Here is a 22515-nt window from a genome sequence, read left to right as displayed (position 1 = left end):
TAATTTTTTGTTTGCCCAGTAATTGACTAAGCATTTCTGTAATGGTGCTGCATTTCCTGCCAGGCTAATGTGACCCTTTATTAGTTCAGGAAAGTGTGTGTGTGTGTGTGTGTGTGTGCGTGCGCGTGCGTGTGCGTGCCCGCGCCCTGCCAATGAAATGAATTTGTGAGAAAGGAGAGTTGACAGATTGGGGGTGCAGAGATATAAACAATATTGAGGTACAGACGATGGGACAACCAGGGACAGGGTGGAGAACAGAAGGGAAGATGAGTCATATCACTGCAGCAAACCGGCCAATGATTGAAAAGCCACTGCAGTTATTTCACACAGAGATGTTTCTTTGGCTAGATTTGGATTTCTGCTGGTATTTAACATTCAGCAAATGCTTTACTTTCAATTTAGAATTCTTGGCACTACCATAGAAAGACCTGTACACACCCCATATTAAAATTGCACTATGGCACATATACACACAGAAATTGTTGACCTATCAAACTACAGCAAGTATCAGTACAGTTTTTCCTAGTCCTGTCTGTCATAATTTTTCTTTAATATTTCTAAGCTATAAGGTTAGAAAGTGGACTTGCATGGCTTAAGAGCTATATGTCATGCTGTGCTATGTGGGTGGTGGTATGTTGTTTTCTTTCCTCTGAGCTTCTTCATGGCTTTTACTGATTTAGCTGTTTGCTGGGCCAGCTAATCCCACCTCAGATCAATACTCCACTTTTCTACCTCAAACTGTGGATTTCATCCAGGAAGCAGTGAAGCTGATGGCTTTATAGCTGTCACACCAGTCATTCATAAAGCCAATGGCATAGAAATTGCAATTTGCAATAGCATAGATTAGATACAGTGAATAGAGTTTATTTTAAGTGACCAAAATTTGGCTCATGCTCAGCTCATCTTTGTCATGTTTAAAACCATTTTGTTAGCCTTCAACTTCATCAAATGCGTCATTGTTGTTTTATGGTCTGCAGCTTTCAGCAGAAGTGCAGACCTGAGCACCAACAATACCTGCTGTCCCTGTGTCTGTTTGATGGTTTCGCCTCAATCCATTACATGCTTGGATGCTGATGATGTTTGTCAGGATGCCCTGCATGCCTTGAGACAATTAAGATGAAACACAAGGCTCACTTAATGAAGCTTGGCAGGAAAAACATCCACAAACAAGGCACTTCCACCATAGAGGTAGAAGTAGACAAGGTCTATTCATGTCAGCAGGAACCACAGGGCTCTGCTGGTGCACTGTTGTTTTGTGTTCATGCATCTCTAATAGAGTAGAAGGATGAAAAACAAACAAAACTTTATATAGGCTTATACTGTTGCAAATTTAGCATTAATGATGATATGCTCCACTTACGTAACACATTTGCATCAGTATACGCTGTAGCACATCAGTCATCCTGTGTGTTGGCACTAATCACATCTGAATCTGAAGAGCAGATTTTCTACTCAGAATTTATATAGGTAAGATTATAACAGTTCACCTATGTACAGTTGGGGAGAGATATCACCAGTCCATAACAGGGCCAACAGACACAAACAAGCAACCATTCGCACTCAGACCTACATACAATTTCACAGTCACCAATAACCCAAACATAATGTCTTTGGATGGTGGGAGGAAACCAGGCTACCTGGAAGAAACCTACACAGGTACGGGGAGAACATGCAACCTCCAAACAGGGTCCAGGCCTGGGAACCAGCCCTCAACCTTCTTGTTGTTGGGAAACAGCACCAATCACTGTGCCACCGTGCTGCTGCCTATATTTCATCCCCTCTATAATTAAGTCTTAATCTTATAATGTAAGGAGAAATCTAATTTTGTCATTTCATCCTTGCATGTTCCACACTGATAATACAAAACAATAATGTATTAACAGTAAGCCTTTTCCTGTTTGCTTAAAATGGAGACTGATCTTTTCAATCCACTGCTCACCTGAAATGTCTCCTCTCCCTGCTATAATTATTTGCTGCCGCTGTTTCTCCCGCTCCACCCCAGGAGTCACCTGTATGCTTTGGCTAAGTTCACCAGGTGGGAAGTTATTAGTGTCGCTCTCTGACTCTGCTTCAGAGTATATAGGGAGTGAAGAGCAGAGCCTGGACAATAGACATGAATTTAGTCTGGATAGACTAGCAAAGCTTTTGAGTTTGTTCACTACATTCACATTTTACACTGAAGTTGAGTAAGGGAAAAAAATAAAAAAAAAAAAGCCCAAAACTTCAAATTATGTAATTTGATAGAGATATTGACCTAATGCTCAGTTTTGCACATAAAACAGAGCTGCAGAAGATTGAACATTCTTTTTTTTTTGCTTTGAATTTATTTTTCTTTTGTATCCTGGTGGTTTGAAGTTGCTTTCTATTTTTGATATATTGGTTAAGAAAGAAACTGGAACAAGCAAGTGCTTGTTCTGAAACCCACTGGCCAGTGTTGTCCTCATATAATTGCCTAAAATGCCTTAAATCTATCTTTAGTTTTTGTTTTCAGCCAGTTTAGCCTCTTGAGGGATTGAAGGTTTGGTATTGTTTTTCTGTACTGAGTGCTGGTTTGGAATAGCACTCTGTGTAATGATTTCAAAGTCCTGCAACAGTGACAAATGGAAGGATGAGTCACAATTTAGAAAGTAAAATAAATTCTGTGACTTTTTAATATTATCTGGGTGTACTCCCCAGGCTTTAAATTCTCCCACAAATTAGATAAATAGTTTGCCAATGAAAAAAAATTTTTTTTTTGATAATTGGCTTTCACTCTGTGTGTACCTACAGCGTTTTAAAGCAATACATTTCACAACTCATTGTGTCTCAGGTGAAAAATTCATGTTATTGTTTGTCTTGATCTTTTGTACATATAGTGTAATCAGAAGTATTCAACCCCAACACCTGAAATTGTTTGTTATATACAGTTTTAGGGTAAAAAAGGGTTAGGGTTTCACTCCATAAGGATGATGGCAGAAGTTTATAAAGCAATAAAGTTGGAACTGAGAAAAATTTGGTCAGGTTCCTGCCACTTCTCTTGTTAATCATTTGATTTGTTTCTACAACTGAGTTTGAGTGCACCTGTGGTCAACCCGCCTGAACAGCTTGCAATGGATGAGACTATTAGAGAAAAAAACCAAGCTATGAGATGGAAGGAACTACCTGCAAAGCTCTAGGGCAGGGTTGTGGTGAAAAACAGATCTTGGTAAAGGTGTAAAAAGGTCTGCTACATTGAATGTTCCCAAAGCACAGTGGAACAAATGTAGAACAACCAGGCCTCTTCCTGGAGCTCCACCACATCAAAGTGAGCAGTAAGGAAAGTAGCGCCTTTGTAGGAGAAATGACCAAAAACTAGATGGCCTGACTCAGTTCCTGAAATCTTGTGTGAAAGTGGGAGAAACTTGTCATTATATTGAACATTATATGCAGATCAAAATTATTGCAACTCAGATTAAACTCTTAATTTGGTAAATTGTATAACCAAATACCAGCAAATTAATCCCATCAGATCCAGCTTTACTTAGGTGGGTAATACATAGAAAATGGTAGTTTGCCAAGACCATAAAGTAACTTGGCAAACACAGTCCACTTAATCACATGCTAATAACATCAACATGACTGTCAATGTGAGCCAACTCTTCCCTTAAAATCTAAATTGACGGTGCCTTGAACTGGTGACAAACCAGCAACAGCAGCATTTACTTTTATCTGACATTTTTGTTTTCTTTGACTTCCAAAACTGAGACTCTCTAATCCTTAATCCAGTTAATTGCCTTAAGTGTACATCATGCCGTGAAAGTAATACACGTCAGAACAATTCATCCATTCTGCAGGATGTAATTAAAATATTTCATCTCCTGTGAACACAGTCCGCCAAGCATGATGTGTGAACTGTGGAGGCCACAAAGTTGTCTTTTGCACTACCTTAGCTTACATTGAAAAGTGAGTACATCTGCGGTTTCCATGTTACCTGAATGAATTATCAGATGTTTCCAGTGTCCCTGTACTTTGTTAACCTTTACGCCTCTTCATTCGGCTCTCCTCTGCTGCCTGCCAGTGTGCAGGAGAGGAAAATCCCTCTCTACAAGTTCTAAATGAGATGGTGTGTGTATGTGTGCATGTGCCTGCGCGTCTGACTCACGGAGGGGAGTAAGAAGGTAGATCCAACCGTTCTAGGTGCTTTAATCACCCCGATCTCCTTCCCTTTCCCTCCGGCCCTCCACTCATCTCATTACAGACAGGGGAGGGTGAGAAGTGAGGCCTGTGTAGACCTCAGCATTAATTATTGAACCCTATCTTCTCTTACTCTGGTTCCTCCTCCACAGTCTCTGATAACCTTTACATAAAAGAGCAGAAGCTAACTCCCAGCTATTATGGAGTGTAGGGTAGGTATAGTAGTCATGTATAGACGGATACATTTTGGGGATAATGGTCCCTGTTTTGGTTGCATTTTAATTATTCCTCATTGTTCCATTTGAGTTTCACTGCTAATTAACTGCACTTAGCAGTTATGGCTTGGTGAAACCTAATAATTATTCAAATGAACATATGACTATATGTTTTGTCTTTATCATGTTGGCCGAGTAATGTTGTGTTCATTGCCCCCTGCCATGCCCAGTCAATTTGCTTTGCTCAGTTGGTGGTAAACTAATGGAAGCTGTTGAGGTCAGCATCTCACTCTTATCTCCTTCTGTCCCCTGTCCTTTCTCTGCTTTGTGTGTGCATGCATCCTGCAGGATTGAAAAGTCAACATCCAACCTCGACCCTACCACAGCCACTGAGCAGCAGAAAGAAGACGCTGCCAAGATGTTCAGCACCAAAAGGTCAGCACAATGTCATTTTTTATCTATTCTTATCTGCTCACTAAAATTAAAATAATAATGAAAAAAACTGGCAGGAATCTCGGACCATTTTAAAATGGCTTTTACTGATGATGGCTGAAATTTTTCATCAGTTCGACAGATGAGTGGATGTGAAAAGACATTGACGTGGACAAAGTTCAAAATTCATTAAAAAAAAAAAAAAAAAATTGTAGTCTTTTCAAGGTAAAGCCCATAACATAAATTATACATTTAAACCTTAATACCTCATTCAGCCTTTGCTTGAAGGTTGGGACAACCAGTTTATAGTGTTCTCTGGTTGTGTGTATGTTCTGTATTTGTAATGTAACCTGTTGTAGCGTACAGTCTCCATAAATGATATATCAGTTTGGCTTTTCTGTATGTTGACTGCAAGGTAGAAGTGGTTACATTGCTTACCCAGTATATGTTTGAGTTTGCGGAATCAAAACAAAATGCCTTTACTTGCTCCTTTCATGTTGTTTAAATTCTACATGCCACAGTTAAGTTTGTGGAATATTACTGACAACACATTCCTTTTCCCCACTGAAAAACACATGAGCTTGTTTTTGACTAAATAATTCCTGCATTGTAACAGAGTGGTGGATTTTGAATCAATGCCATATAATGTTCAGCCATATTACCATTGAACTTAATTTTTGTTTTAATGGCCTTCTGCTATATCACCTACAGGAAGGCCCAGTGTAGAAACAGTGGCTTGCATGACTGTAGTTTTTAAGTGTCGAAAAGGAAATTAATTAACAACTTATCTTCTTCACTGTGTGGCTGGGCTGTTGTATAAGAGAAATCACTTTGTTGCATCATTATCTTTTGCATATGTGAATTAATTAATTTAGTCACATGTACAGAAATAGAATTAAGAACAAAACAATTACTTTTCTTACTGCAAACTGGTGACAAAGGGCACCATTTGCAAGTATCACGTGTGTAATACAAAATCTATATGAAACAAAATCTATGCGACTTGCCCACTAACAAAATCCCATCCACAAATATAGCAACTCTTCTAGTAATCTGATGCTTGGTGGTTTGATTTCTGGCCCCTTGAGTGCACATGTGTTTATAGCAAGACACTTAACACTGAAAGTAAGTGTGCGCGTGTTCGTGCATGAGTTAGTACAATAACTAAATGTGTAGAAAAGGGCTGTTTGTGTGTATGAATGGGTGAATGTGGCTTGTTGTATGTAAACCATTTTGAGCTGTCAAACACAAAGAATATCAGCACAGTCCGTTTCATTACCAGTGTTCACAGCAACTCTAACAAGTGCATGGCCCTAGTTGCCAACTTAGCCATTTTCATGCTAGCTTTTGTAACATTGTAATATCCATTTACCAGCTTTCAAAGAAATGATTAGTCACAAACCTCTTGTCTTTGACTTTAACTATATTAACTATATTCCTGTGAATACAGTCACATGGCTGTGGAGGAGAAAAGCATCACGTTCAGTCAGTAGCTACATGTGTATACTAAACACAGTAGCTAAAATGTGATGTCTCCTAATATGTATTATTAGGAAATGGCAAGTAAGTGACTTGTCTGATGGTAGGCAACTCTAGCCACAGGTGGAGGATGCTTTTGTTCTCCCTAACTTAATTACCGATAAGCCTATGGGGATGTGATGAGCCTTTGTATTGATGGCAGCAGAATCCACTGTGTGGGAACCTCAGGCTGTGATTAGACTTACATCCACCTCTCAAATCCTGAGTTAGACTGACAAAGAGTAGTCTCCCCTGCAATGGTATTGATTACACCTTTATTGAGCACATAGCCACAGGGGCTATGTTTTGTTTTGGGTCCTTGTTATTTGTCTGTTAGGATATGCTAGGAAGGGCAAACTGCAGTCAAAATGGTGTGGGTGGGTGTGTGTGTGTGGATGATTAAACCAAGCTAGCTCTCCATCTTCAGGGAGCTGTGTCAGCACAGTAGATGACAAGGATATGCTCAAAATGACTGTAATGGGCTGCCATCTTGATATTCAAGGCCCATTCACATTTTTTGCTGTGTATGAAACAAAGCACATTTTCTCTTGCTGAACTGCTGAGTAAAGCATAAAGTGGCATAAGAAGTTTATCTGTCAGAGATTGGAATGTGCAGTTGTGTTTTATCTGTTTATTATAGGTTTTCCTCAAATGTTCCCTTGACTCATTTCCAACAAATTATGTACAATGCAGGAGCAAAATTAAAAGTCTCTCATTAAAATTTAATTGGTCAAGCATCTTTACATATTGGTTTACATTTGCTTTGGAGGAAATGAAATCACAGCCCACAAATCCAAAACATGGTGCTCTCATCTTCCCCGTTATGTGCAGTTTCACTCCTATGGACAAGCAGCAATGTACCCACAGCCTGATTGTTTGTGTCTAGATTAGAAATGTAACTGGAGCACTGTTAATCTGAGTCTTTCATTCTGGATGAGAACATTTGGGAAGTGGGGCGTCACAGCTTTGGTTTGACTAACTAATATAAACCAGGTCTTGTGGCCTCTTCTTACTGCTGCCGTGCACCTGTTCCATACAGAGAAGAGGTGCGATTTTCCTGGAATAGTGCTTAAATGTAGAGCATATTCTCCACCTTGACAGTAATCTTGAGCCTGGTAATCAGTTGCTGTTCCACCCACTTCACTCATTCAGCCTGACATTGTGTTCAGGTACTGTAGCTGGTTTTCTGGTAGTAGGGGGTGATCAGGGAGCAGCCTGCCAGGAGAACTGAGGCATTTTCTGGTGGACTGACTGTTCTGGCCTGCAGTACTGTACGAACAGTCGGGTTGAACCGAAATAATAGGACACGCACAAATTGTTGGACCTTTCGCCTGTGTGTGATGACTACACTCATAGTATGTGGCCACATAAACTTACTCTTACCAGTCATATCTTTTTATATTGAGTGAGCCCTCATCGATGACAATGACAGTAGTAATGGTTATCCAAAGGAATGAGCTTTTTAAGAACTAGCAACACGTAAATGCAAAACTGTTTTATGATTTTTTTTTTTTTATTTTTTTATTTTTTTTTTTTTTTTGTTTTGTTTATGCATCACAGTTGGGTACATTCCTTTTTTGTGTCCCCATTGGAAAAATATAGTCAAATTGACTGAACTTGTATTTTCTAAATTGCAATGTGTGCTCAACACACATTGCGCTGATATTAATCTTTGTTCCTTTTTTTTTTTTTTTTTTTTTTTTTTAATATTTGACACTTTTCTCATTTTCTTTTCTTCATTTATAACTTTGTCTTCTTTTACATCAACAAATCATTATATTTATTATTATAGGATTAGTTTATACGTTTTATGTTCTGCCAGCAACATTTTTTTTGGGTCTATCCCTAGCTAGGTTCTCTCTCTCTCTCTCTGTCTGTGTGAGAGTGTGTGTGTGAGAGAGTGAGTGTGAGAGATCTACCCCCCCCCCCAAAAAAAAAAAAACATTGTATACAAGATCCTGGCAGCTGCTCACTACAAAAGACTTAGAGGAATCTGTGCAGCTTTTTCAACTTCCTCTATGCCGGGCAACATTTGTGTGGTCATTTTTCCGTCACCATTTGTCATGTTATAGTTATATTATGAGAACTTGAAAACTGACTCTGCGTGGTGTCTACTCAATTGATTACTAAGTGTTTGCCAAGGGTATAAGCCAAAACTTTGTTTTGGAACTTCCCTACACCTTTACCATTATCAGCATAACAAATTCTGAGACTGCTTGAGAGAATTTTTTTTTTTTTTTTTTTTTTAAATTACAAAAAACACTTGCTGAAAGTTTTTGTGACTTTTGTGTAGACTCTTTTCAGTGGGAAGACTCATCTATATATTGAATCGTAGTGTGGCTGCATGGACTGACTGACTGACTTTTGTGAGCGAAGGAGAGCTGCAGCAGATTTAGTCAAGCACTCAACAGCCAGACAGTTGTGGATGGTCAAAGTCACGTCTTAGTAGTCATAGGTGCATTCAAAGTTTAGAGTAACACATTTCTCCCATTCTATCTGTAGAACAGTTTACATCAAATATAATGGTAGATGAATGTTGCATGTTGATCAAATTAGAGCTGCTTGAAAAATAATTGGAAAAAGCTGAGATTAGACTTTTAATAAATGTTAGTGACATTCCAGTAGTGCCCAAAAAAATAAATAAATTGTAAATGTAATTAGGTTTTTGGTTTTTAATTATACTTTTCAGAGCGCATGGGAATGACCTGCAGGAAAGAGTTGTGTCAGACATGATCCTAACCTTCGCATTTATATGCCCAGGCCATTTGGCCATTGGGTTTTTCCTAATGGATTTTAACACTTCAAAGAAAAGGATAATATATGGGACCTTTAACAATGTTCAGTATTTAGGCAGTTGCACAGAGTTTGGTCTGTACTTCATAGTGCTGGGGTCCTTTTGCTTTAATGTATAACTTGTTTTAACCCCAGCTAGAGTCACTCAGCATTATCTTCCCTGGCTTGAAAGGATTTTTTTCCTTGTGGTTGTAAGCCATCAAGGAAAGCAGCAGGAAGTAACTGTCATGCTAACAGAAGCTCAGACGGAGTTCTTGAGAAACACTGTGAAGGTGTCACAACTGGACCACTAATTGCTTTCAGTAAGCACATGAAGTTACTGCAATATGAGTTGGACTCATTAGCAGCTAAATGATGGACTGGAAAAGGAGCTCTTGTAAAATCTATCCAAAGTTTTCACATTTAAATCTATGGAGCAAGTGTTCAGCTGTAGCATGGCAAGGATGTGTGCTAAACATAGTGTAGAATGTCACATACTAATAATATATTGTGGAAAGGTGCCTTCCTGTGGTAGCTGTGGATGACTCATCAGAAACACTGCAAATAGGAAAGAATGCAACACCTTTAAAATATCACACTGTTGTTATAGGCTCAGTTTGTCCTTGGCATATTCTTGGCAAACTACATGCATCATGGTGCGTATTCCTGCCCTTGTACCATCAGCTATACAATGATCAGTATGCCAGATCCTCACAATGGTACTTAAGCTCATAAAGACATTTTAGTCATTACAGTCATAACAAAATATCAGATGTGCCATTGGCCGCACTACATCTCCTGACATTCATGTGGAGTAATTGGATATCTGACTAACTGTAGCTCTGAGCTGTTGATCGACATCAAGGGGCCTTGCACTTGATTACTTATGTATGCGGTGGGAAGACAATGGTGTCTGGGGAGTACAGTGCATGCTGGGATGTTAACCCCCTGCTAAGGCCTGCTGAGCCAATCATGATGATCATGCCACCATCAGACAGTGGCTCTCCTTGGACTGACCTTGAGGGGGTGTCGCAACTCTGTCTGTGACTTTTGTGTGGTGACTTCAGTTGAGTGGAGGCTACAGGCAAAAGGGTAATCCTGAAAGAAATATGAAATTCCTATCAATTTTGTGGTTTTGCCCCCCCCCCTCACCAAACATTGAAACAGTGACAGAAGAAGCTTGGTCAGTTATGTGGCTCAGCAGTTTATAAGACAATACTAGATGTTTAATAGATGTGGTGTTTTTTTTTTTTTGTTTGTTTGTTTGTTTTTTCTGAAATGGAAAATTTGTCTACCTATTTTTCTCCTAGAGGAAAAACATTCAAGGATGTATAGGAAATAATGTCTTGAGGTACAAATAAAAAATAGGCAGTAATTCTGCACAAAAAAAGCAGGCCTTGGCAGATCCTCCGTCCTAAAGCGATGAGTAGTGGTGAGAACATAGCCAAGGAACAATGTGAAATAAAGATTCATGGACAGCAGTGTTTCACTTAGTCTGTACCTCTCCTGATTAGTCTTAAGAGTGCATCTGGCAGCAGCATTTTGAACAACCATCCCTGGATGGAGCAGGTTCTGGATAGAGAAGATGGCAGCATCTGTAATAGAGCTAAAGGACTGTTAAATCCAGGAGGAGCGACGAGGTTGGGGCTTTCTGCTGACACAGGGGAGGAGGCATCAAATGCCAAAGGTTGCATTCATTGTGCAGTTTCATTATGGCTCTAAAGAGAGGAAGACTGAATTAACATCAATCAATCAAACTTGGCTCTTATTTACACATGGTGTGAAACAGAAGAAAATTTCCAGTATATTGTCCTCCATCGGCAGTGTTTAAATGTATTATTAAAATCCAAATTAAATAAGATGATGATGATTATTAGAATTGTTGTTATACTAACAAACAAAGCATTCACATAGGTCCACTGTTTGTGTATCTCAACATGATCTCAAATTTGCCACTTTTAAGATGACTTTGTGCATTTCTTTGATTGCTGACATCAAATGTTACTCAGTGTTGTTTGAGTTATCTTCCCATTGTCTTGTCCGCTGTAACTGCACACCAGTGTTTGGTACATGATGAAAGTCTTATTCTGTGTAACTTCTCTTATTCTAAAGTGTGGTTGACTTTACTGGCTCAAACGTTTTTGTGATTCTTTGAGTGGTGTGTAGTTGGACTGCCAATTATCTGTGGCTAGAGAGAAAATCATAGCTCCTGCTGTGCTCTGACATGAAGGACACCAGCTGTGCATTTCAGTTGCGGGACTGAGCATCACCACAGTCACCTTTGTTGACAAGATGATGCCTAGTGTTGTATTTGTTTGGGATAATGCAAGGTCACATTTCACTCATTTGTTGGGATTAAAATGCTGGTCTTTTGAGCACCACTACGATAAAGAGCACAACAATGACAACTGAAGATTTATGCTGTTTCTAGCACACATTGGCCTTGGTCTGTTTTTAAGTGCACTCTGACAACTTCCCACTTTAATCATAATGAAGCTCAAATTGGTTTTGCCCCTCCTTTTTAATGAAAATGGCTGCAAAATTGTAGCCTCAATTTGTTTCACTTTGAAATTGTGGCTTTGTTTTATTGTAAGTTCTGAGTTACCTGCTTTTATCTATAGCCAATAGACATGAGTTGTGCTTCAAAAAAATGGCATCTAAAGATGTGAAAAGACACAAAAACAGTGCCAAGTATTTGTCATGACCTCAACTTGCTGTGAATGTTAGCACCAGTTTTCATACTGTCAAGATAAAACTTGGATGGCTCATGAAGAATTAAGACAATAATGCATGGTGAACAGCTGAATGCACCAGAGAAGTGCTCTTTTTGTAATTCAGGCATTCCATTTCCTTTTATGTGTCTACATTACCTATAATGCAACTTGACCACTGACCGTTAAAGAAAATTGAGGATGCTAGTATTATATATTGCTAGTAGTATAACATGGTTTTATTTGCCCTAAGTTGGTAATGTGAGGAGCAAACTATAGAGGTTAAATCTTGTTTTTATCTTATGACTGAACAGAATGAGGCTTTCCTGGTTTACATGATAGTGAATAATACAGTGTGGCCACTGAAGCCACTGTTTACCAGCCAATCACTAGTTTTTAACTTGGCTGTTGGTATAGGTGAATTACAACACGTAAATCAATTAGCTGAAAGATGCCAACACATTTCTCAGGGGAGCTGGATAGAATCTTTGTGGGTAGAAGTTGAGCCATTATTTAAAAAAAAAAAAAAAAAAAAATATTGACTAGGCTAATTTACACACTTCATTAGTAGTTATATTTCAGAATGAATGCAGCCATGTGGTTTTCATGCCTGTGAATGTGTATTTTTACTGTCAGCTTTGACATGTTTTATCATGCTATGACATAATGCAGAGATGGGTGTTTGATGGGTTTGCAGCATGTATCATGTGTTATTGGTGGCTTTTTCTCCCGTACCACATCCGGTCCATGCCTGGTTTTTAATTAAACAGCAGAGCTTTCTGGCGCTATTTTATCTAGGTTGACCTTAGCTGGTAACGCATAACGTTAATATATGGGCACAATAGGAAAAAAAAAAAAACCTAGAACTTGAAAGGATTGGGCATGCATGTTTTCTCTTTTTAAGAACATTGTGATTTATTTGTACCAATCTCCATCTCATCAGTTTCAAGAACCTAAGCCTGAGGCTGTACATAAATTTGCACTTAAAAAAAAAAAAAAAGAAAAGCACCAGAAATGTTTGGTGTTTTGAACTGGTCACATGTTTCATGCTTTCTCTTGTTGTTGCTGTGACCTTTCGGTGTTTGACAGCTGCACGACACATGTATGCCCCAGGAGTAGAATGTACATACGCATGTGACTTAGCATTTAAAGCAAAGGCTAATACTTTTTTTATTTTTTTTTTTACGTATGCATGTTGCAGGTTTAATATTATGCACCATCTTGCTCATTTAGAGATGTCCTGCAGGACCAAAGCCCCTCAATCACAGTATGTTCGGGGTGCAACAACTATAGACCTCAAATTTTCAAGAGCCTTAATTTGCCAAAATGCATTGTCTCCCATGTTGCATCAATGTACACAGGTTGAGTGTCACCAAGTGAAACTGGTGAAAGTGAGCCTGGCAGGCTGTGTCCTCAGGCTAATGAAATTTTGATGCAGCTTTATTTAGAAGGATGTTTTATGGGATTACTTTCGAGGCTTCTTCAAAGGCAAGCTTTCAGCACTGCTGGGGGTGGTGGGCCTAGCTGCATCACTCCTTTTACAATAGGAGAATTTCTGTCAATTTTTTTTTCACCCCCCCCCCCCCCATCACTCAGAAGGCTTTCAAGTGATCACTTTTAATCTCCAACTTGATTTTTTTTTTTTTTCTTTTTTCCCCCCCATCCCTTTCCAACTTTTGTGTTAATCCATGAAGTAAAGTATGCATTACGTTTGTGTGTGGGCTCTCTTGATTAGATTAGATTACAGCTTTCATCACTTGTGGCCAGATGAGAGAGAGGAGGCTACAAAGCTATAGAATGCTGATAGCGGGGATGTTACTGTTAACTGCAATTTATAGTGTCATTTATATATTATAATGTCATTATCCATTATGACTTTACAATTATCCAACCATTGAGACTGAATAATAACAAAAAAAAAAAAATAATAATAATAAAATAAAGGCAATGGGTGATGCTCAAAAAAAGAGCGGCATTAATGGTAAATTACTTACCACTTGGTAAATGGGGCAAAAAACAAACAAAAAACAGGTGAAATTGTTAGTGTGACAGTATTTTGGTTACAAAATGCATGACCGGGGGTTCTATCCAGAGTTACACTCACAATTAAAGGTACACAACCGTTTAACTACATTACAACGTTGTGTGGTGACCGACTGCCGTGCATGTTCACCGTGTTAAGTAAATTGTTAAAAACTAAACAAAAGTGTTAGGCATGAATCATAGTTGATAATCATACCATCAAAATCCTTAGTAACTGTGATTATTTCTGTCACTACAATCATACCATCCACAGCTGACTGTTTTTCCCTTGAACAAATAGTTGATGAGCGCTTTGTGTGTTTTGATGATGTCAATATTTCCACTTCTCTTGTGCATCAACAACCTTGAGCTGATGTGAGTGCATTATTGGTCATTGGTTGCATATTTTGTTTTTGCTTGCAGAAGGACTGCACAATTAAGTGCATGATTTCAATTTAGGCCTATTTTTTTTGGTCATATTTGTTCTGTTTGCACTCCATCTAACAAAGGGCTCCCAATTTGTCCATAAACTGCAGCAGCACATCACAAGGGTGTCTTAAATTCAAATGACATTGGGGCTGCACTAGAAGAACTTGTTTGAGAGACAGAGTGCAATGTGTTGGATGAAAAAGCTTCCTATTGATAACAAAGAAATGTCACAAAATCTTTGTGGGGCAGAACAAACGCACCACTCATTTCTGACCAAAATGGAAATAAAGGAAACTTTGCAGTACAACATCTTAATTGAATTGAACAGACTGTTTAAAAAAAAAAAAAAAAAAAAAAAAGTCACTCTGCTCACTACAAAATAAAGGTATAATGCTTTGCTGTTCAAAAGCAGAACTTGACAGAACCACTTTGCTGCTGCTGCTGTTGTTGTTGTTTTGTGTTTTTTTTTTTTAAACTTAACATAAAGGCAACCAGAAGCATATTTTCATGTCGTGGTGTTAAAATGGATAAAATAGCTTTTTTTTTTTTATTATTATTTGACTACTGAAATAGTTGCTGGTTGATTTTTCAGTGAAGAACAGATGGAATAATTTCCCCCCCCAAGAATCAATGCACAAGATTGTACTACTTGCAAAGGACTGAGATCATGAGGAGCATGAAGTCACGCTGCCATCCCTAGCATACCATAAATATCCATAGTAGCACTCTAGTACAGTTGACCTTGTCTTTTGTCCTCCTCCTCCCTCCATACAACCTTCCTCTCCCCTGCACTAAGTCTCTGTACTGTATATGTCTCCCTCCCTTCTTCTCCTCCTCTTCACGCTGGATGGATGGTTTGCAGTTGAGGTGCAGCAGCTGGTGCCCCAGGGATGACTGACCTGGGGTGAAAACAGAGAGACAGTCAAATTAGCATTTTATTTCATTACTCAAACTGAAACACCAGCAGCAGTAGCAAAAATGCTCAATGTCATCCAGAGGGTAAATACAGTTCAACCAGGGGGAAACATCAAAAACTTCAGCAGCACCATCACAGCACAGGAAGCATGTACGCATTGGCAGCCACAGTCCTAGAAGCAAAACCACATTTTATTTAAAATGTTCAATATATGTTAGGCAATAACAGCTATTTATAATCCCCACAGTTCCTGTCTCTTTGTGTTCCTGTTGTCTCATACCTGAGGGTGTAGTATTTTTGCCATGTAAACAGATTGCCGTGAGCAGATGGGAGCGCACCACTGGGTGGCTGGATGTTTTTCTTGAGTCTTATGGGGACAATGCCGGTAGTAATGTAAAATAAAAAATAAAAACTGCCACCATTTCAGAGACAGTCTACCTCTGTAATTGTGCAGTGTTTTTCTCTGTCTGGGCCTCTATCCTCATGGCTTCATCCTCATAAAGACAGATTACAAAACAAACAAAAAAAAAAGCCAGTCCAGACAAAGAGGCTGATATCGATAGATAAATATATATAATTTCTGACCATCTCTCTCTGCCATTGACTGCAATCCAATTTGCTGACCACTGATATTTTTGTGAGCATGGAAAAGTGCAGCAGTGGCTGAATTTATTGCTGCAGAGCCTCAGCTTTTCGACTGATGAACTATGAGCTCACCCTTATCTAGCAGGAAGCATTAAAACATGTACTATGCCTTTTTGTTTTACTGGCTTCTTTGAGAGTGATGGTGAAGGACAATGACAGGGTAAGGTAATGAAAATTTTTCCTTAATTGATTCAAATGAGGAGCGTTACAGCAGGGCTGGACAGGAGAATTTCTAGACAATGAAATGCATCTCAAATACATTTTCAAAAACAATCGATCCATCTGTGGCACAATTACTCTCCTGTGAAAACAAACCTAATAATTTGCCAGATCTGTTTTCCGCTTTAATACAATAGACCACCCCTATGGACAGATTACTTCTCATGTACAAGTGACTTAGTAACATGTATTCAGTTTGTGTTTCGTTTGTTTGCAGAGACAATTGTACAGAGAAAATATCACCTATCACACAAGATGTGTACTACACAACATGTGTAGTCTGCCTTTCCTGTCCAGTATCATCCTCTACCCGAGTAATTTATCTTCTTCAGATATCATGGACTGCTTTACTTTGGAGACATTATTATTATTATTATTATTATTATTATTATTATTATTATTATATGAATTTTTTCTTAGCAACATAAAATTATTCTCATGCAGCCTAAGCACTCTAATAACATGCTGATGAAAAGTTTTTGGGTCCTATTACTGATGCCAAAGCTCAACAGATTCACTGGTATGAGAACTTTTTATTTGACATGCATTGCCTATGCATTTGTGAGGTATAGATAACTATGGATGAATAACATAATATACCCATAATACATCTAGTGAGGTACATTGCCTGAGTACAGTTTCTCTACAACTTTTTATATATTTGGGACAGTAGCCCTGTGAATTGTGAGCATTTTTCAGTTATGTAATTTGTTTGTGATTAGTTGCCTTCAGAAGTCATGAAGATGCCGCGAGGAAAATAGTATAATAAAATAGTATTGTTCACTGTATATAACTACATTATTTCAGTAACTGTTTATATAAAAAAAAAAAAAAAGAAAAAAGGCACACATGCACACAAAAAAACCCCCACTCCACATTAATTCCATTGCGGTTTGGATTAATGTGATGCAATGAACAAACGAGTAATGTAAATCCAATAAAAGTGCCTCTGGTGGTCACATTTGGTTTTTTTATGTGATTGGATGTTCAGCCTGTGCAGATCTGCAAGCTGACAGCCGTATGGGCTTGACTTTACAGGTCTCTAATGTATAAGGAAGAGACACAGAGGGGTCTCAGGGTGCTATTAAAATCTAAAAGCCACAAACCTTTTTACATTGAGAGGTAATCTAATATCAGATTAACTGAGGTGATGTTAAAACAGATGGCATAGAGGTTTTCACTATCATTAGTCAAGCCAATCTCTTAAAACAGTAAAAACATTACAGGTCTTTCATGTGGAAGAACCACCAATGGAAATGTGACACTTGACTCTGCATGTGTATAAAACAAGTCGGAGAATGCAATACTGATTCCATTCTCATGTTAGTCCTTCGGTTTCCCATCATTAACACGATGAACCAATTCTTAAGTATAGTTGGAAAGGCAGTTGAAGTGCTGGAGCATATATGTAGTTTTCATGGTGGGACAGAGAGAGAAAAGTGCCAGTTCCACTCATTTTACACAGGGTTCACAGGAAGGCAAAGGTAGCAGCATTAAGGACACGCCATTGCTCATCAGCCTCCTACTCAGAGCCTGCTGTTCGCTTCACTTGCTCCAATGTTTGGCCTGTTTTTTGTGTGCCCCCCCCCCCCCCCCCCCCCCCTTCTTCTCCTCCCTCAGCCCCAAAGTAGTGACACTAAAGTGGAAGGCCCTTCAGAACAGATGATTTACTCAAGTTTGTCTAAATTTCTTCTCATCATGCAAAGAACTGATATACAAGTAGGGAGATTATGGATTTAACTGACAGAAGCTGGACAGGTGTTGGTTCAGGAGATTGTCTGCAGTTTTTGACGTTTTTACAACATTAAGCAACAGCAAATGAAAGGTTTGCTAAAGTCCAATGGTTGCAATGCTGTGAAATTGTTCTGAATGTGGGACTTTCTAAGTTTGGTGAGAAGATAAATACTTGTCTTGTCCTGTCTTGCCTTCCTAGTGGGTAGCAGCCAGTTATCTTGGCTTTATACAAAGACTGCACACAGGCAAACAGAAAGCCTTTACCTGTAAAATGATCACTCAGAGAAAGTAAGATGTGGCAGAATGTGTTATTCTGTCTCTCAGGCAGTGCATTACATTCATCTGAGTAACAGTCTGCTGCTCCACCTCTGTCACTCACTCAACAGTAGATTTAAGAGTAGACATGTCTCTGTTGCAAGACAGTAGGCTTTTATCGAAAGTGGGAAAGGTACTTGTAACACTTTCTTTTAAGTTGCTAAATGGATTGTGAGAACTGTTGTGGGTTAGGTTTAGAATGTAAACTACCTTGATGAAACAACAGAAATATTCGTTGCATCATTTTGTAGGACCAGCACCCAACGGGACAAGTCATCCATAGTGTAACTTGATCTCAAACTCAGCTCAGTAAATCAGTGTCTCAGGACTTGGATAGATTCAATACTGAATGCCCATGATGGGGAACACTGTTTAGCTTAAAATATCTTGCTCCCAAACTTTGCACATTGTCTCTCTTCGTCCAGACACACACAGACGTACATACGTTTTCATCCAGATATCTCTTATTTTTAACTTCCACTGGACCATCTCTAAATGATTTGTGACAATTCTACCCAGTGGTACAGAGGCATCTTAAAATAAACTGCCCTTTTCCCTTCAGCTGCTGCTGAATTCAAATCACATTTCTCCCCCTTTCCTCAGCTCTGTTGCCTAAGGTTGGTCCTATGACTCATCATAAAAGAGAGTTGGATAATGTGGCAGAGCCCTGAACACTGCACACAGCAAATGTGGCAAGAAATACAGCAAAAGAATGAGGTCAAGTTCAATATCTGTGGACATTATGTCAGTGCATTTGAGCCAAGCCTGCTGTGCTTGAATCATACTAATGAGACGCTGCACGGGGGGGAACAGGAATAGGGTGAAGGCTGGTAGAGGGCACATAAACACAGCTAGAGCCACATTTGGTTAATTATTCGTTTGTAGGATATCCTGAAGTACGCAGTATTTTTACTATATACATTGGGATGACTTCTAAAATCGGTACAAAGTCAAGAAATAATTATTAGTAAAATGTGAGTAGTTTAACACAAATGTGGAGTGCATATGTCGGTTTATGAACAGCATAATAAATTACAAATTTTATTCAGTTTTGCTTGCAAGTGGTCACCAAGATGATCAAGAAATTGTAGCATAGTATATTATAGTGCAAATGCTTATATATTTTAAATTAATGAAATGGACTGTCAATCATTATCAAAAGAAAACATTGTAATGTAATGTTCCAGTTTGTAAATGCCATCTTTGAATTGTCTAAACTTGCTATTCATGCTTGTGGTCTGGTCGTTTGTGTGGTTCCGCCAACCTCTGTCACTGATTGGCCTACCATGAAATTTTGCTCTACCTTAGCCAATCATTGTCATTTATCATGACAATGATTGAAATGCTATTCAATTAGATTACCTGTTACTGAAAAAAGTAACACCGTTAGTGACAATCTGTTAACTGACACAATTTATTTTGTTATTACCATGATATGGAAGACTAATTAATAGATTTTTTTTTTTATCTTTTTAAAATCAGTAATTCAAATCTATTCACTTGCACCTGCTCCAACTGCAGCATTAGCATTAATAATTTAATGTGGGTAATTTATTGCAATCAGCATGTAATATGTGCTCCTCATCAGGGTTTGATGTTGTGCAGTGCACGGCACTACACTGTAGTGCATGTAAATAAGCATGGAATACTTCATAAGTCATGTTACAGGAGTTGCAATCTTCGAAGCACTGCATTTTGTGGCTGTAAAATAGATGCTATTTGCCAGCGCTATAACTGGAAGAGGAGGAAGGAACATTGACATTCATCAAGCATGAGCTGGTTATAAATTAATTCTTGGCTTTACTGTATATGTACTTTCTGAATTGCCCATTGTTCTCCTGTGCCTTCTCCTCAAGACATAAAAATAAATCTACTTCAAAAGGTTTTCTTCACAATTTTACAAATTGTGATTTGTAATGGCACCAGCCTGACACATCTACTCTGTCTATATCTGAACATTAGTTTTTGTATTTGTAAGGCCTGTCTATATGTGTATATATGTATTTAATCCACATCCAAGCAACTGCTAACTCAGACATCTAACATTAATCAAACTGAATTCACTCTCCTGGCCTGTGAGCTATACATTTTCTGTAGTCTGATTGCAATGTGTGATGTGTGTACAGTTTTAGAGTGCTGATTAAGTACACGGGAGATGTTTTTACATGTTCTACAGCTAAATCAAAATGCAGAGGTGAGATAGGTCCTGTCATCACTGACTTCAAACACAGGATATTTGCCACAGAGTCAGCAACTGCCTGCCAACTGTTCCCTCTGTAGTTAATTAGTTCTGCAAATTAAAATAGCTGAAATCAGAGATTCAAGGATTTCCAAGTTGATTTGCTCACATGTTGAAGATGGAAAAAAGAAAAGGACAGAAAGAATGAGAGAAATGTAAAACCACCTTAACTATCTGCCATTCCTGTCTCCCCCCCAACAAAGGAGTGGTCCAAAACCTTCTCACATTTAATTTCAGAAAATGCACCACTCCAAATGCACCACAGTCAAATACAGTTGGAAGTAGCACTGCTGAGAACAGACATGTTTCTAGGGGACAAAAACAAAACTGCGAACCAGGTTGAATCACAGAATTTGTAGGTTGTATTTTAACATGATAGCTTTAACTGATTGTGCTTATATGGCACAGTTTTAGAGAACAAAAATATTGAATTTGTACACGTTATATGGTGCAAGGCCAGGAGCATCTTGACAAAAAAACAGATACTGCAGTTTGTTCAGCAAATACCAGAATGAGAACTTCTTAGTGATGGAGGAGGTGAATGGTTGGACATGGCCAATCCAGCATCATATGTTCATTTACATTCTGTTTGACTTTTGAAATTGAGACATTCATATTTGATGTCCCATCTGCGTTTTTCATAGGTGCCATACGGGCTCTGCATGTTACAGTGTGGCACTGGGAAATGCATGAATCCCATTTAAAGTACATGCAAAGCAACAACTATAGCAACAGTTAAGAATAATTTTGTCTGTGTGGCAGCGTAGCTTCACAAATCATTCTGCCATTCTGCCCCGCAGAGGCACATGCAATTGGTTGTCTGCATCAATGGAGATTCACTTGCCAATGTTGAAATCTGACAGGTTAACAGCGAGTACGATTCAGGGCTGTTGGGGGATGCATGTTCAATTATGGAGACTGTGATTGTTCTTTTTCTTTTAAATGTTAGACAGATCTAGATGTAATAAGCCTTGTTCCTCTTGGGGAAGGAACTATAACTTCAAAAGTACTAGCAGAACCTATCCATCCAGGGAAGTGAGGTGGCCTTAACTTTAATTATGATGGTGAGGTCAGACCAGACTGTCTACTGATCTCACTAATCTGCCAGCAAAACAGAAGAACTCCAGGAACAGAAAATAACTAATAGTATTCAGTCTCCTTTGCTTATTGCATCATCCTGTTCTCCACTGCAATGTTAACCATCATAAAAAGTGCTCAGCTGCTATATTCAGCGTTTTAATTATGTGTGCTGCTTGTTTGGGGCTTGCCTGGCTTCTTTTTTCATTACATGAACAATGCCGTTCATCATGATAAAATTACATTTTTGAGAAATTACTGACTTCCAAAATATGAAAAATGCATTTATATACAAACATTATTCCTGTATCCGGCTGGATGGTCCCTCTCCACAACAATGGGTCACAAGCTTTTGTATTCCTGTTAAGTGAAGGATTCATATACAGTTTTGGAAGGCCAGAAAGCTTATATTCATCTGAAACAGATGAGACCAAAGCAGGTCTGTTAGAAATAATAACTGACAGAACAATCAGAAAATATAATTTGCTCCTAGCAAGCAGAAGTACATACAAGTACATACATAGTATTCTCATTTCTTATTATGCGGGCAAAATACACTTGAGGACAGAATTATTAGCCCCACCACGAAAAATATATTTTTTTTTTAAAGTACCTTCCAAATACTGTTAGAGAGAGCAAATAATTTTTCAAAACAGCTTTCCCAAAGATACTGCTTTTATCTTGGTGCTTCCATTATTTTACTTTGCACACACAAACAAAATAATTTCACCAAAACCAAAAACTACCAGGGTCAAAATCATTAGCCTCTCTGATGCTAACAAGCAATTTTGCATCCTTTTTAGCTGGATAACAGCCTGCAATCTTTTTAGTGTTCCACAAGTCTCACACATGTCTCCTGAGCAATCCCAGCCCATTCTTCTTTGGCAAATCTCTGAAGTTCCCCCAGATTTGAAGGTTTTCTGCCATGGACCTTGGTCTTCAATTCACCCCCAAAGATTCTCTCTGGGATTCACTTTGGCCTTCTGGAGGCAACTCTTTACCAGGACTGACTTATGTTTTGGGTCGTTATCATGTTGGAAGGCAAAGCGGCGACCCCTACACAGTTTTGCTGCTGATTGCTTAAGGCTTTCTTCCAAAGTCTCCAAATATCCTTCTTTC

At 38.7% G+C, this 22515-nt stretch overlaps 1 protein-coding gene across 1 annotated transcript in view; it reads left to right on the top strand.

The window, feature by feature from the left end:
- oxr1a (oxidation resistance 1a) overlaps positions 1 to 22515 on the top strand; it is a 135502-nt gene that overhangs the window by 5136 nt on the left and 107851 nt on the right. The window contains exon 2 of the mRNA XM_029503541.1: positions 4716 to 4802. Within this exon, the coding sequence (XP_029359401.1) occupies positions 4786 to 4802 (17 nt within the window). The 5' untranslated portion in view covers positions 4716 to 4785. The remainder of the gene's footprint in view (positions 1 to 4715; positions 4803 to 22515) is intronic.

The sequence above is a fragment of the Echeneis naucrates genome, chromosome 6, assembly GCF_900963305.1.
Source record: "Echeneis naucrates chromosome 6, fEcheNa1.1, whole genome shotgun sequence".
Taxonomy (NCBI): domain Eukaryota; kingdom Metazoa; phylum Chordata; class Actinopteri; order Carangiformes; family Echeneidae; genus Echeneis; species Echeneis naucrates.
Note: the sequence above shows the minus strand (reverse complement) of the source record. Positions and strands in the feature narration are given on the sequence as shown.